The 15,199-nt window shown below is 40.6% G+C and overlaps 1 protein-coding gene across 1 annotated transcript in view; it reads left to right on the forward strand.

Annotated features, from left to right (window-relative positions):
- LOC122742390 (serine/threonine-protein kinase 10-like) overlaps nucleotides 1-15,199 on the forward strand; it is a 67,601-nt gene that overhangs the window by 17,969 nt on the left and 34,433 nt on the right. Inside the window, 3 exon segments of the mRNA XM_043986620.1 lie at nucleotides 8,408-8,572; nucleotides 10,707-10,755; nucleotides 11,491-11,640. Of these exon segments, the coding sequence (XP_043842555.1) occupies nucleotides 8,408-8,572; nucleotides 10,707-10,755; nucleotides 11,491-11,640 (364 nt within the window).

A 15,199-nucleotide genomic window follows, 5' to 3' on the forward strand; every position in this document is an offset into this window, starting at 1 on the left:
TGCTGTTCAATTGTTATCTAATTAAATTACATTAAAATTAAATTAGATTAAAATGACTTTAAGATGAGTTTTATAAGGGGGGAGTCTACATATATATATATATGTGTATGTGTGTGTGTATACATGTATGGGTATATATAACACATACAAAAAATATATCTAATAGTTTGCATATATTTGTAATTGTTTACTTACATTTGTGCCGTATATATTTATATACATACTTCTTGTCTCTCCCATTTGAATGTAAGCCTCTTGTGAGTAGGGATTTTTTTTCTTTATACTTCTATCCCTAGAAAGGTTGCTTGTTCCAAGTGAAGGTTATAAAACCTTCCCTTATAACAAGGAAAAACAATTAAGGAAAACTAGGTGACATAGTATCCATGTTTGAAAGCATATGAAACATCCCACACTCTTAGTCCCTCAACTTTCTACCAAAGTAGATAAGTGTTTTTTACCATCTGCCTTTGGAACCCAAATTGGTCAGTCTTGCCAAGGATACTCCAAGTAAACTTAGCCAAGGCACTTCTCGTCTGGCCTCCTTTGTTCTATTGTGAAATAAGACAAATCATCCCTATTCCCGTATGCCATACAATATTAGAAAGTGATTTTTCTCCATAAACTAGGAGGGGAGGGAAAGACAGACTTGGGATGATTGATAGTTCAAGTTGGTGAGTAAGCTCCAATATGAGTGAGTGAATCTTCTTTGTGAAGGATGAAATGTGTGTGATCTAGGGCGAGAGGCAGAGAATGAGGTCTTGGTGTTGATGAGGAGCACTTCCTGCCAGTCTCTGTGAATGGAGGAGAATAGGAAACCACAATGACTTCCTCTGGATTGGAGGGTTCAGTGTGTAGGTCTTCTCTGCTGCATTGGGTAGGGAGCAGAGAGGGGAGTGTGGTAGGGATTGTATACAAGGAAACTGAGGAACAAAGGAACAAAGGGAGAGAGAGGAAAGACATGGTCAGAATTCAGACCATCGTTATGGATGGAAAGGGAAGAGAAGGGAATAGGTATTATTCTATGCCTGCTATGTGCTAAGAGGTTTGCTTTTTTTTTTTTTACAAGTATTATCTCATTTGATTCTCACAACAATCCTGTGAGGTAAGTGCTATTATTATCCCCATTTTCTAGCTGAGGGAACTGAGGCAGACAGAAATTAAATGGCTTGCTAGGATCATACAGCTAGTAAATGATAAGGCCAGATTTGAACTCCAATTTTGCTGAGTCCAGATCTAGCATTCTATTCACTGTACCACCAGCTATTGGATAGGAGCCCAACATTGGGTTGGGCTCCACATAAACCTTCTTTCTCTCTGATACTTCTCTGTTTCCTATCCTTTTCTTTCCTTTCCCTTACCCTAACATATCTCTTCTGAGAATGGGTGAGGGTGACAGAAGGTATTCTATAGCATGGCTCTGCATAAGTGAAATTATTAGCTAAAGACCCAAAAGAGCCATCTCTTGGAGCTAGGATCACTCTCTTTGCTAGTACTAGCATACCTTTCAGCTCCTCAGTCTTCAGACAACTTCTCAGAAGGTAGGGATGTATTCAAGAAGAACTAAATAGATATGATTCCAGGTGACCTTCTCCAGTCCTCTCAGTGCTCAACTCAGCTTGTGTCCTATGGTCAAGCGGGTTCATTAATGAGACCCAGGCAGAGAAATAACTAAAGCAAGGTACTGAGGTATTTCCATAGGGTGCTGGCATTCAGGAAGCATACTTCCAACCTGTTCCCATGATTCTTTGTCCTCTGCCAACTTATGCCACATGTGGTATAACTGCCACTACTTTCTTCCCCATCTCAAGGCCACCACACTAAGAGTCACGTCACAGTAGTACTCCTCTGCTAAACCAGTTCCCCTCCTTCACCATATTCCCCCACTTACTGAATTTCTCTCTCACATCTTCACTACAGAAACAGAGATTGGAGGGTCAAGGACTTTCTAGGGGATGGGCAACTTCCTTTCCCAGTGTAACCCATCTGAGTGAGTTCAGTTGACCTCTGCACCATCCTCCATTCAAGGCTAAATTTGCCCCAATTACAAGAATTTCTAGTTATAATCCTACACCCAGGCTGTATTGTCCTTCCCCCAATGCCACAGCCTTAATGCTCAGAGATTTCCCATATAAATCGGAGTGGGAGGGGCAAGCAGTGGGGGGATTTAAGGAAAAACAAAGAATAGGAACTATCATGATCACAGTTATTGAAGCAAGAGAGCATGAGGCAATTATGAGTCATAATGGATGTAGACCACTGGACATTTTCCAAGAATGTCAGAGGATGGTGCTTTGTATGTTTTAGGTGCTTAATAAAGGCCTTATTCATTCATTCACTCTATGTAAAGTATTTAAAAGGAAGTAATATGGAAGTAAGACTTGGCCTTTGAATGCCAAGAGAAAAAATTGGGATTTTATTCTAGAGGTAATGATAGAAAGCAATTAAAAGATTTTAACGAAGATGTGAAATGTTTGAATTCAGTCATGTTATTTCAAAACGTCTGTGATTTTGAGGAAGAGAGGACCTGCCATTCCCCTTCTGCACGCAGCCTTTGCTGATCCCTTTAATTTCTAGTGCCCCCCTTCCCAAACCACTTTGTATCTAGTTTGTATATAATTGTATTTATTAATTTTAATTTGTGATATGTATATGTGTGTGTTTACTTCTTGTTTCCCCCATCAAAATGTAAGCTCCCTAAGTCCTTCAGGGTTATATTGGATCATTGCCTATCCATCTATAGAGAAAGAACTGATGGTATCTGAAAACAGATGGAAACACATTTAAAAAAAATTTTTTTTGACAATTCCTTAATCTGAAGTTTTGTTTGTTTAACTGTTTTCTCACAACCTAGCTAATCTGGGAATGTTTTCCATGACTACTCATGTATAACTTATTTTGAATTGCTTGAGTTCTTATGGGTGGGGGGGTAGGAAGGGAAGGAAGAAGAGAAGTTGGAACACAAAGTTTTAAAAAATTGATGTCAAAATTTGTTTTTTGGTTTTTTTACATATATTTTGGAAAATAAAATTCTATTCAAAATGTAAGCTCCCTGGGAGTAGGAATCACACCCCCCCACACCTTGAGTTTGTATCCCTCATACCTAGTACAATGCTTGCAAGCAAGTAGGCACTTACTAAATAATTGCAGATTGATTGATTAACCTCTACTAGTGCAGTAGCAATGAGAATTGAGAGAGCTTTTCACTGGCTCCTTTTCTATTTTAGCAGCTTTCTCTCATCTTTAGAAAAAAATCACACAAAAAAACCCCACCTTCATTTGATCCTTCCATGCCCTCAGGTCACTGTACTATGTCTTTCCTCCTTTTTGTAATCAGTTTCCTAGGAAAAGCTATCTATATTTATCACTTTTACTTCCTCATTTCCATCACCACTACTTTCTCACCTCCAACTCACTTCTCAATCCCTTGCAATTGACTTCTGTGAGATTTAAAATTTAATATAAGAGCATTAAACTCCCCCTTTAACTTTTCCCTTATATATCTCCCACTATCACTAAGAATAAAAAGCCCCTGAGCTTTAATCAGCTTTTATTGTTTGGGAGTTAATTAGATAACAAAAATGTGATACCGATTAGAGAAATAGGAAAGTAGAAATACAAATGAATAATCTTAGATCTAAGCTTAGTCTATATTCCATTATAAAACTCACTGAATCCCAAAACTGCCTGCCAGGCCGAGAACCAGAGCCGATCACCAAATGCATGTGCTGCCAGGCTAAGCTGAGAAGCCCGAGTGAGAGAGAGACCATACTTCTGTTCCACCCTCAGTTTTTAAACTCCTGTCCTGGAAGTTCGGACACAGCGTGCTTGGCCAGCTCTCCAGACAGCAGCAGGCACACGGCCTTTTGTCGTGGTCTCCTCCCCCAAAGGGCGGTCCTTCAAAAGCCGCTTTGGTAGCATGCACTCAACTCTCAAATGATGAAGCTAAAACTTCCGGTTTTCTACCACACTTCCAGGTCATGTGTTCAACAAGATGGAGGGCCCAATCCTCGTGATCTCTTATATCTCTCCAAAATAAGAATTATGTTCAAGAGATAAAACAATTTTAACTATTTTCATGGTCTAAGATATGAAGAACTCTAATGAAGTAACAATCTGATGAACCAATAGCAGAGAAGATTAATTGCATTTATAAGTTCAATTTTCATTTATTTTAGCCCTGAATTCTCTTGCTCCTACCCCCCACCTCCCTCACTGAGAAGGCAAGAAAAACAGAATTCCTTATTACAAATGTATAGTTGAGCAAAATAAATGTCTTCTGTGTGTGTGTGTGTGTGTGTGTGTGTGTGTGTGTGTGTACTTCAGTCTGTATCCTGAATCCATAACTTCTCCATCAGGAGATGGATAGTATGTTTCATCAGGAGTGTTCTGGAATTGTGTTGCATTAGGTTCCTATGTCTTTCAGAATTTTTTGTCTTTACAATAGTGTTATTATTGTACAAATTATTGTCTTGGTCTTGCTCACTTCATTTTGAATCAGTTTATAGAAATCTTCTCTGAAACCATCCCAGAGAATGATAATTGCCTCAACTATTTGTAATCTGATTTCCGATTTCATCACTTAACTGAAACTACTCATGTCAAGGATACCAATGATCTCTTAATTACCAAACCAGATGACTTTTTCTCAGTCCTCCTACTTCTTCAACTCTTTACAGTATTTATTCTTCCCTGAGTTTTCATGACCCTGCACTCTTCCTGCCTGTTCTCCTACCTGTCTGATCACTCTTTTTTGGTTTCCTTTGCTTTGCGATATCCTATCCCTTATGTATGACTATATCCCAAGTTTCTGGCTTGGACTCTCTTTCCTTTTTTCTCCGTACTCTCTTGGTGATTTAATCAATTTTCATGGGTTCAGCTATCATCTCTCTGCAGGAAACTACTATATTTACATATCCAGTCTTATTATCTCTCATGAGCTCAAGCCCCATATCATGAACTACCTATTGAATATTTCAAACTGAATATTCCATAGGCATCTCACACTCAACATGTCAAAAAAAAAAGACTCATTATTCCCCCCCCAAAAAAAAAAAACCAACCCTTTTCCTATCCCTAATTTTCCTGTTCCTTTTGAGGGTTTTACCACTGACCTGAGTCATCTTTCTCACCCTTTATATCTAATCATTGCCAAGTCTTGTGCATTCTACTTCCAAAATTTATCTTATGTCTGTCTCCTTTTTCTTTACACAGCCACTTTCTTGGTTCAGTTCATCATCACTATTTGCCTAGACTATTGCAATAGCTGCCTAATTTTTCTCCCACACCTAGGATCTCCCCTTATATTCCTAGCACTTAGCAAAGAGCATGGCATAAAGTAAATAGTTAATAAATGCTCTATCTACTTATCTATCTGTCAATCATCTATTTATCATCCATCCATCTGTCTGTCCATCTGTCTATCCAATCTTTCTACCACAAATGTTCCAAACTGATATACCTAAAGGCTAGACCAGACAATCTCATGCCCTCTGATCAAGAAACTTCAATGTCTCCTTGCCTCTAGGATAGAATATAAATTCTTCCTTAAGGCTTCACTCTAGCCTACCTTTCTGGGCTTATTGCATTTGACCCTCTTTCACACACTCAAGCTGGCTCACTTATTGTTACCCCTACAGAACATCCCATCTTCTGTCTTTCTGCCTTTACACAATCTGTCCCTCATGCCTGGAATGCACTCTCTCCTCACTTCTGCCTCATGGAATCCTGGGATTTCTTCAGGGTTTAGGTCAGGTGCTACCTCTTAACAAGAGACATCTTACAAATTACTTTGTATCTATTTTATCATTTATTTTCTTTGTATACTTTCCCCCAATAGAATGTAAGATCCTTGAGGGTAGGAACTGTTTCATTTTTGTCTTTATATTCCCAGCACCTAGCGCAGTTTTGCCACATAGTAGATACTTGAATATTTGTTGCACTGAATTGAATAGAGATGTTCTGCTTACCTCATGAGTTTTTGTAAGGCTCAAAGGAGATTACAGGTGAGAAAGCATGTTTCAAAAAAAAATATGCTTTTAACATTATACAATGAGGAAGGTATTATAATGATTGGGGCAGCTAGGTGGTGCAAAATTTGCTTTTCACATTATACAATTGGGAAGGTATTATAATGATTGGGGCAGCTAGGTGGTGCAGTGGTTAGAGCACTGAACCTGGAGTCAGAAAGACCAAAGTTCAAATCTGACCTCAGACACTTACTAGCTGTGTGACCCTGGCCATATGACTTAACCCTTGCATGCATAAAACTGGAGAAGGAAATGTAAAACCACTCCAGTGTCTTTGCCAAGAAAACCCCATGGACAGTATCAAGAATGCTAAAAGACATGACATCAGAAGATTAATCCTTCAAATCAGAAAAGTCTGCCATGCTATGGTCCATAGAGTCAACAACAACAATTATAACGATTATGTCTCTCTTCCCCCAACCTATGTTTCATTTCTTATGGAATTAGCTAGCCATTATCTGGGAAATGTAGCAAGCCTGAAGGGAGAGGAAAGTTTTGATAAAAAGAAGGTGGGGAGAAAACCAGAAGGGTCTGGAGTCTAGGGTGGTGCCCAGGAAGAGTAGACAAATAGGCTATTCCAGTGAGATACTATTGGTTGGAGGGAAGGGACTGGGTAACTCATAGTGGATACTTAACAAATACTTACCAGATGAATGAATTAGTGAGATTATAGGCACCTGAGATAATGATTATTTGTAACCAATTTCTTGGAAATTTAATCCTGACTTCCCCCATTCCAAAGTCCTTCTTGATAAGATAAAGTCAACTCTCCTAGGTCCTGTAAGGGTTGTAAACCTATAAGATAAGACTTTCCTTGGCCCTGGTGGCTATAAACCCCCCAGGAATCTCACTAAGATAAGATTAGCTCTTCTAAATTCTTGTTAGGGCCATAAAAATTTGGTCTAGGGTGAAGATTCCCATTGTGCCCTGCTAAGGAGATAGGCCTTTTGTTTCCCTAGAAAGGTTATTAATATTTTTTTTTTGGTGAGGCAATGAGGGTTAAGTGACTTGCCCAAGGTCACACAGCTAGTAAGTGTCAAGTGTCAGAAGCCAAATTTGAACTCAGGTCCTCCTGAATCCAGGGCCAGTGCTTTATCCAGTTCACCACCTAGCTGCCCATGGCTATTAATCTTTTTGAAAAAGGATATGCAGTCTTTGAATAGTTAGCCCAAGGTCGGGTGGTGGTCTGCCATTAGCCCTTCATTTTAATATAGCCTACCTCCAAATTAAGTTGACCAGTCAGAAGTGATTAGGCATCCCTCAGGAACACCTGTTCCTTGAAAGGCATATGATCTGCGACCATTCCACCATTGGTGTCTTCAGTCTGAGAGAGACAGCCATGAACCATCCTTTTATTAATAATCTGCTGGCCTATTATACAATGATTAAATTACCCAGAAATGTCTCACCCAATGGCAGGGGGTGCTGAAAAAACAATGGAGAATCGCTTCCTCAAGGTTCTGCCCGCACCATGAAGAAAAGTTCTCAGCACAGTGCCAGGTAGAGTAGACACTTAATAAATGTTTATTGATTCATGGTTGAAAAAAATATGCCAAGACTCAAAGTCAAGGCCACCTAGTAAGTCCATAGGATTGCCAGGAATTCATTCATTCATTCAGTGAACAAAGCTACTATGGGGAAGACATTGCATTGGACATTGCAGAATATGGGTAAACATACATGCAAGCATACATACATACACATATATACATATATTATATACACATATGTATATGTATACATATGCACACACATGCATGCACATATATACAGGGTGTTCATTTCACAAGCCTTAGTACAATCTTGAGTTTATTAAAATTTTAGGGGCAGCTAGGTGGCGCAGTGGATAGAGCACCGGCCCTGGAGTCAGGAGTACCCGAGTTCAAATCCAGCCTCAGACATTCAACACTTACTAGTTGTGTGACCCTGGGCAAGTCACTTATCCCCAATTGCCTCACTAAAAAAAATTTAAAAAAAAATTTTAAACTACACTGAGATTTTTAGGACAATAGATTATGCTAGAGATAGAGATGGAGTTAGAGAGATGTCTATATATGGGTATAACCTAAGAATTATAAATCCTAGACTTCTTAGAATTAGAAGAGGTCTTAGAGACTATCCAAGCCAACCCCTCCCTCAAGGATGAATCCCCTCTGCAGCATCCCTGATACATGGTCAACCAGTCCCTACTTGAAGATCTCTGGTGACCAGAAGCTCACTTCCTCATGGGGTGGCTATTGAAATCATGGCCCTGTTCCTGGAGGAGGTTATAAACCAATAGCACTCTGGCTCCCTCTACTTCTTTTGTAAGGTAGTCATGGGAAAGTTGGGGAAGGTAGGGGCTAACTCAAGAAGGAGTCATTTGTGTTTGTATCTTCCAGGCTCAAAACAAAGAGACTGGGGTCATGGCTGCAGCCAAAGTGATCAAGACTCAGAGTGAAGAGGAGCTGGAGGATTACATAATGGAAATTGATATCTTGGCTAGCTGTGACCATCCACACATTGTCCAACTACTGGATGCCCTCTACTGGGAGGGCAAACTGTGGGTAAGTTGGTTAAATCAGTTAAATCAGAGTAAGAGCTGTAAGCCAGAGAATCATGATAACGTACAGGAAATTCCTCTCTGGTTACCTGTGGTCGCAAGCAGCCAAGAAATTGGAAAGAAGTCATCAAGCCTTACAAGGTACATTGGAGTAACAAGGTTGAAAAAGGCAAATGCCAGGAATCCAGGAAGGCAAGGGAGTCAAGATTCAGCACCAGCAATCAGATGCTATGAGACCCTAAGGGACGGTTTGTTTTCACCAAAGGCTGTTATCCTTCCTGCCGGATGAGATCACAGCAGGTTGGAGAGTAAACTACTCTGCCTGCAAGGGTGCTTTGATCAATCCTGGGACTGGAGATAGTTTTAAAGAGACTTTTTTTACACTTAACACTTTCCTCAGTTCTGGATTTCCCAAGCCCTGCCCCACCTCTTCATCTGGCCCCAGTCAATCCAGAGCTCCCTCCCTTTGCTTCCCTGGATAAACACTGCAAGGTGCCTTCTAGCTGGTACCCTAGCTAAAATGGACACTCCAAGCTGCGTCCTTCTTCTCATGGGCTCATCCTTTGTTTCCTAAAGAATCTGCTCTGTATCACTTAGCTTCCATCTGAAACTTCTGACTCACTTGTCTGTCTCCACCCTGCTTGGATTAGTCTTCCTCCTTTCTGTGTCCTGACTCTCAGCATACACAATCAAGAACAATTTCTTTTGTCAGTTATTTAATTTCTTGGGCAGCACGAATTTACATTTGCAAAACACCCTAGTTCACAAAGAGATACAGGAAAGAAAGGGGATGGAGGAATAATGATTCATATTTACATAAGTAGGTAGTATAAATAATCTTGTCCCCATTTAACAGATGAGGGAACTGAGGATCAGAGAGGTTAAATGACATCCCTCTCCCCCCACACACACACACACCCACCGCTCCACTCACACAACTAGAAGAGTCAGGACCCAAACTTCTAACCTTCAGGTTTTACTTATTATCTATGTAACCCCAAGCAAGTCACTTAATCTCTGTTTGCCTCAATTTCTCTAACTGTAAAATGGGGATAATAATAGCACCTACTTCACAGGGTTGTTGAGAGGATCAAATGAGATAAGTGGTTGGCACATAGTAGGTGCTATATAAATGTTTATTACCTTCTCCTTCCCTTAAGTGATACCTAGAGTCCTACAGCTAGAAGAGCTAGGACCCAAACTTCTGACCCCCAAGTCCAGTGCTCTTTCCCACCTTCAGAACTTGATCTTTTTGAAGATAGAGAATGTCTTTTCTAAAATTTGTATCTACCCCAACACTTAATATTGATTGGCATGAAGTAGACACTTAAGTCTTTGGTGCATCATTCACTGGTAGGGAGAATAAATACTCCATATGTATGGAATAACATACGGAGTGCTAGACTTGGAGTCAGACCCCAGAGCCTCTGATATTTACTGGACAGTCACTTCATCTCTCTGAGACTCAGGCAACTCCCTGGGGTTATGTGGCAAATGTATTTCAGTCTGCAACATTTGAGTGGGTAGATATAACCATATGTGTGGGTATGTTTATGAGGACCATATATATGGGCATGAATGTGTTAGGGTTTGGAGATGTATTTGAAGAGTAGATGTGGGGCAGCTAGGTGGCGCAGATAGAGCACCGGCCCTGGAGTCAGGAGTACCTGAGTTCAAGTCCAGTCTCAGACACTTAACACTTACTAGCTGTGTGACCCTGGGCAAGTCACTTAACCCCAATTGCCTCACTAAAAAAAAAAAAAAAGAGTAGATGTGGGTTGAGAAGTCATATAATCTCATTCATTTAGAGCTGGGAGGGAACCTTATAGACCAGAGTCTGATCTCCTCAGTGTACAGGTGAGGTAACTGACTCACCCAAGGTCACAGAAAGAGTAATTAGCAGAGATGGGATTCCAACTAAGGTCCTCTGACTAGTGTATGTGGTGGGGTGTGTAGGTATATGTGAGAGGGGTATATGTGAGGGATGTGTGTGTGTGTGTATAAAACATATACACACACATACAAACATACATACACACATACATACATGGGTCAGTTTATGCTGGGGTGGAGGATGTAGCACCAGAAAGATTCCATAAGACATTTGATTCTTTCTTCCTTATCTCTTTGGTCCTCAGATCCTCCTTGAGTTTTGCCCTGGGGGTGCTGTGGATGCCATAATTCTAGGTAAGTATATTCTGTAGTTTACCATTGAGTCACAGCCTAGTTGTCCATAAGTCTGAGTATGCAGCACTTGAAAGGTGCCTCTCCCCAAAGATATCACATCTTACCAAAGTATTTCATCCCTAATGGGGTGAAACCTGAGCTATGAAATAGGACCTCTGGTGTTCTCCACACTCCCCAGATCCTTGGAATCAAGAAGACCTAAGTTTGAATCCTGTCTTGATGTTTATTAGCTTTGTCACTCTGGGCAAATGATTTACCTGTCAACCTCAGTTTCTTCATCTATGAACTGGGAATAATAATAGTACCTACTTCCAGGACCATTGTGAGGATCATACAAGATAACACATGTAAAGGGCTTTAACCCTCCTCTGGCTGTTTTTTTTTTTTTTTTGGTTTTTGTGGGGCAATGAGGGTTAAGTGACTTGCACAGGGTCACACAGCTAGTAAGTGTCAAGTGTCTGAGGTCACATTTGAACTCAGGTCCTCCTGAATCCAGGGCCAGTGTTTTATCCACTGCACCACCTAGCTGCCCAGGGCTTTAACCTTAAAGCGTTCTACAGGATGTGCCAAAATGGTTTTGGGACACTCAGTATAAATTCTGGCATGATAAAGATGATGATGACAGCGATGGTGGTGGTGGTGGTGGTAGTGGTAAAGGGCTGAGAAGTAAGAAAATCTCTCTCTCTCTCTCTCTCTCTCTCTCTCTCTCTCTCTCTCTCTCTTTGATCATTGCAGAACTGGAGAAAGGGCTGACAGAAGTGCAGATCCAAGTGGTCTGCAAGCAGATGTTGCAGGCTCTGGAATACCTTCATGGATCTAGGATCATCCATCGGGACCTCAAGGCTGGGAACATCCTGCTGTCTTCTGAAGGCTATGTCAAACTTGGTGAGTAAAGCCCTTGGCCATTCCCCCCAAATCTTCCCCCAAAACTCCATGTTCCCTCACAACCTTTGCTGAAAACACCCATTCCTCAGTCATTACCCTACTCTCTAGCTGGCTAAGAGAAATATCTTTTCCCTGCTACAGAAGCATGCCCATATACTCTCACATACACTCCCAATACACCATACATTGCAACTCCACACATACAAATCTTCACACTCCCCAAATACTTTCCCTACAAAAGCCTTTCAAATCCCCCCATATGTTTACATACCTCCTGAACTACCTAATAATAATCATAATAACAATCATAGTTTACATATTTTGAGATGTTGAAAGTACTTACTATGCAATTATCTAATTTGAACCTCTAAACACTATGTGAGAGGTATATGCTACAGTTATTATTATGCCCATTTTGCAGATGAGAAAATCGGTCCAGAGAAGTTCTATGGTCACTCATCTAATAAGTGTCAGAAGTGAGATTTGAACCCAGGTCTTCTTGATTTCAGATCCAATACATTTTCTGCTATGTTAGTTGGTAGTATATGGTAATTGACCAAGAAATCTAATTCCAGTTTGAATCTCCTTCCATCCCTTAAATAAATTGTACTTTGCCCATCTTTAATGGTTAGTAAATAGTTGTGGAATGAATGAATTCATGTAATACCCCCCTCACATACACCTCCATACCACCACCACTTCATAATAAGTCCAAAGATACATATATGCAAGTATAGCCCATGGATAGATGACATACAGCATACTTTTCTTTTTTTTTTTTTTTTGCGGGGCAATGGGGGTTAAGTGACTTGCCCAGGGTCACACAGCTAGTAAGTATCAAGTGTCTGAGGCCAGATTTGAACTCAGGTACTCCTGAATCCAGGGCTGGTGCTTAATCCACTGCACCACCTAGCCGCCCCCATACTTTTCTTAAAGACAGGAAAATATGGGTTCAAGTCCTGTCTCCAACACATTCTGGCTGTGTGAGTCTGAGCAAGTCAGACTATAAATGGCAGAAAAGGTGCTGATCTGCATGGGTAAAAAGAGTTTCCTCATCTGGGAGGACCCCATGCCAATTCAACTAGGCTAGGTCTAGTCCTTATCCCTAGCCTAGATTCCCTGCACATAAGTATAACAGGAAGCAAGATGGTATAATAGTGGATAAAAGTTCTAAGATTGCAGTCAGGAAGATCTGGGTTCAAAATCTACCTCTAACATTTACTAGCTGTGTGACACTGAGCAAGTCACTTAACCTCATCTGCCACAGGAAGTTCACCAAAACTTATCTGCTGTTGTACTACTATTAGCATCTATTTAGTCAATATTTATAGGTTGCTTTAAGATTTATAAAGTGCTTTACATATATCACCTCAATTGATCCTCACAACAATTCTTTGAGGTAGCTGCTATTATTTCCCCCTTTCACAGATGGGGAAAACTGAGAGCAAGGGATTAAGTAATTTGTCCAGCATCAAACAGCTAGTAATTATCTAAGACAGGATCTGACTACCAAATCTGATGCTCTATCCACTGTACCACCTAGAAGCCTAGCTAAATCACAAATGGGATGCAATCTGTGTTGGTAGAGGGAAAGCCCATATCAGAAATTTCCCAAGCTGATGAAACCACAGATCCTTTATATATTTGTATATAACCAAATACACACACACACACACACACACACACACACACACACCTGCCACCATCTCCCACCCAACAAGTAACTACCCCCCCCATTTGTACTTTTTGTCATGCATATCACCCCAAATATACCTTCCTGCTGATAAGGGACCAAAACAAAGCAATGTCTGATTGGTTGATGTAAGGGAATGAAAAGTTTTTCTTGACCCCACTGGGATTCCAATTTCCCCTCCCTTCTCCTTTATTCTCTTCTCATACCAGTAAATCCACTCCCTGGTTCAGGTTCAATCACCTTTATTAAGAAAGCTCACTTCCACTGACTGACTCATACAAAAGCTGTCCATATTATTCCACTGCACTCTAGCATCCACTCAATACTCACAAGCCATGCCCTGCCCCACCCCCCAGATAGGATTAGCCCACACACAGGCTTGTGACTGTCAACACAGCTGTACAGGCATGTGACATCATCCTGTTCCTATAAGATATCAAGAGAATCTCTCATTCTGCCCCAGACATAGCCTTGAGTCTGATCATAAGGTGACTCCTGAAACTGTGTAGGCACCTCTGGAGGTAGAGAAAACAGAGCTGTTCAGCTCCCTGGCAGGCCCTTTTCACCACCCTACATGGGGGATGCGTGACTTTAGACAAGTTCCTTCATCTCAGTGTGCCTTAGTCAGGCTGAAGTAGAGGGGACCTAAAGAGAAAGAGTAGAAGATGTCAGAAAAGGGAGTTGGTTGCCTAACTAAGGAGTAGGGAGCCATTGAGGGTTTTTGAAGAGAAAGGAATAGCATGATCAAAAGAGTGTTTTAATAAATGCATTTGATGCTACCTGCAACATGTGAAAGAGAGAACAGAGGCAGGGAGACCAATTAGGAAACTATTGCAATAAGGTCATGTAGGAGATGATAAGAATCTAAGCTAAGGTAGGGGTGGAAGAACAAACAGGATTTGGTTACTGACTAGATGTGGTGAGTCAAGGAGATAAATGACTCCCAGTACTATGTGATCACTCCATCCAATACAAATTTATGCTACATAATCTCAACTGGGCCCTAACTACAATGCAATCCTTGTATTATAATCCTAGTCATTTCACTGTCCCTCTTACCAAAGAGGTTATTCCAAATCTTTTCATCCCTCCTCAGATCTCCCATGGCACAAAATCCCTTTGATCTCAGCCCAGGATCTTGTCTCATAGATGGATAGATAGATGGATGGATAGATGATAGATAGATAGATAGATGGTTGGATAGATGATAGATAGATAGATGATAGATAGATAGATAGATAGATAGATAGATAGATAGATAGATAGATAGATAGATAGATAGATAGATAGATAGATAGGCAGGCAGGGAGGGAGGCAGACAGACAGGCAGACGGCCGAGAGCTCCTTCTTTGGAAGTCTGGAAATTATGAGTGGGTCCAATATATTTAAATCCATGCCATCAAACTTAACTAAGCTCCTAAGCTCTTACCTTCAAATATCACTATGATTAGTTCCCTCTCAAATGTCCCATAGTAGCTCTTCCAGACCCTTCCCTCTCAAGTCCCCAATTCCAGTCACACTCATTTTCTTCATTAAACGCTATCATTGCCTTCTTTACTGAGAAGGGAGCATATGTTGTGAGATTCCTTATCTCTCCTACACTACTCCTCAAAAACCTTCACTTGTCCTTACACATTATCTCCTTTCCTCCATTATCATCAAAGGAAGTGGTATTCCTCTTTGCTAAGGTTAACTTTCTCTACTTATAACTTTCTCAGTTCCTTTGAGACCTTTCCCTACAATCATCTCCTATCTCATCTTCAAATTCTCCCTCTTTACTAATTCCTTCTTTGCCTACAAAATGCTGTCTTAAAAATAAAATAACAAAAACAAAAAATAAATAAAAATAAAAAAGAACCCTTCCTT

This window comes from Dromiciops gliroides, chromosome 2, assembly GCF_019393635.1.
Source record: "Dromiciops gliroides isolate mDroGli1 chromosome 2, mDroGli1.pri, whole genome shotgun sequence".
Lineage (NCBI taxonomy): Eukaryota > Metazoa > Chordata > Mammalia > Microbiotheria > Microbiotheriidae > Dromiciops > Dromiciops gliroides.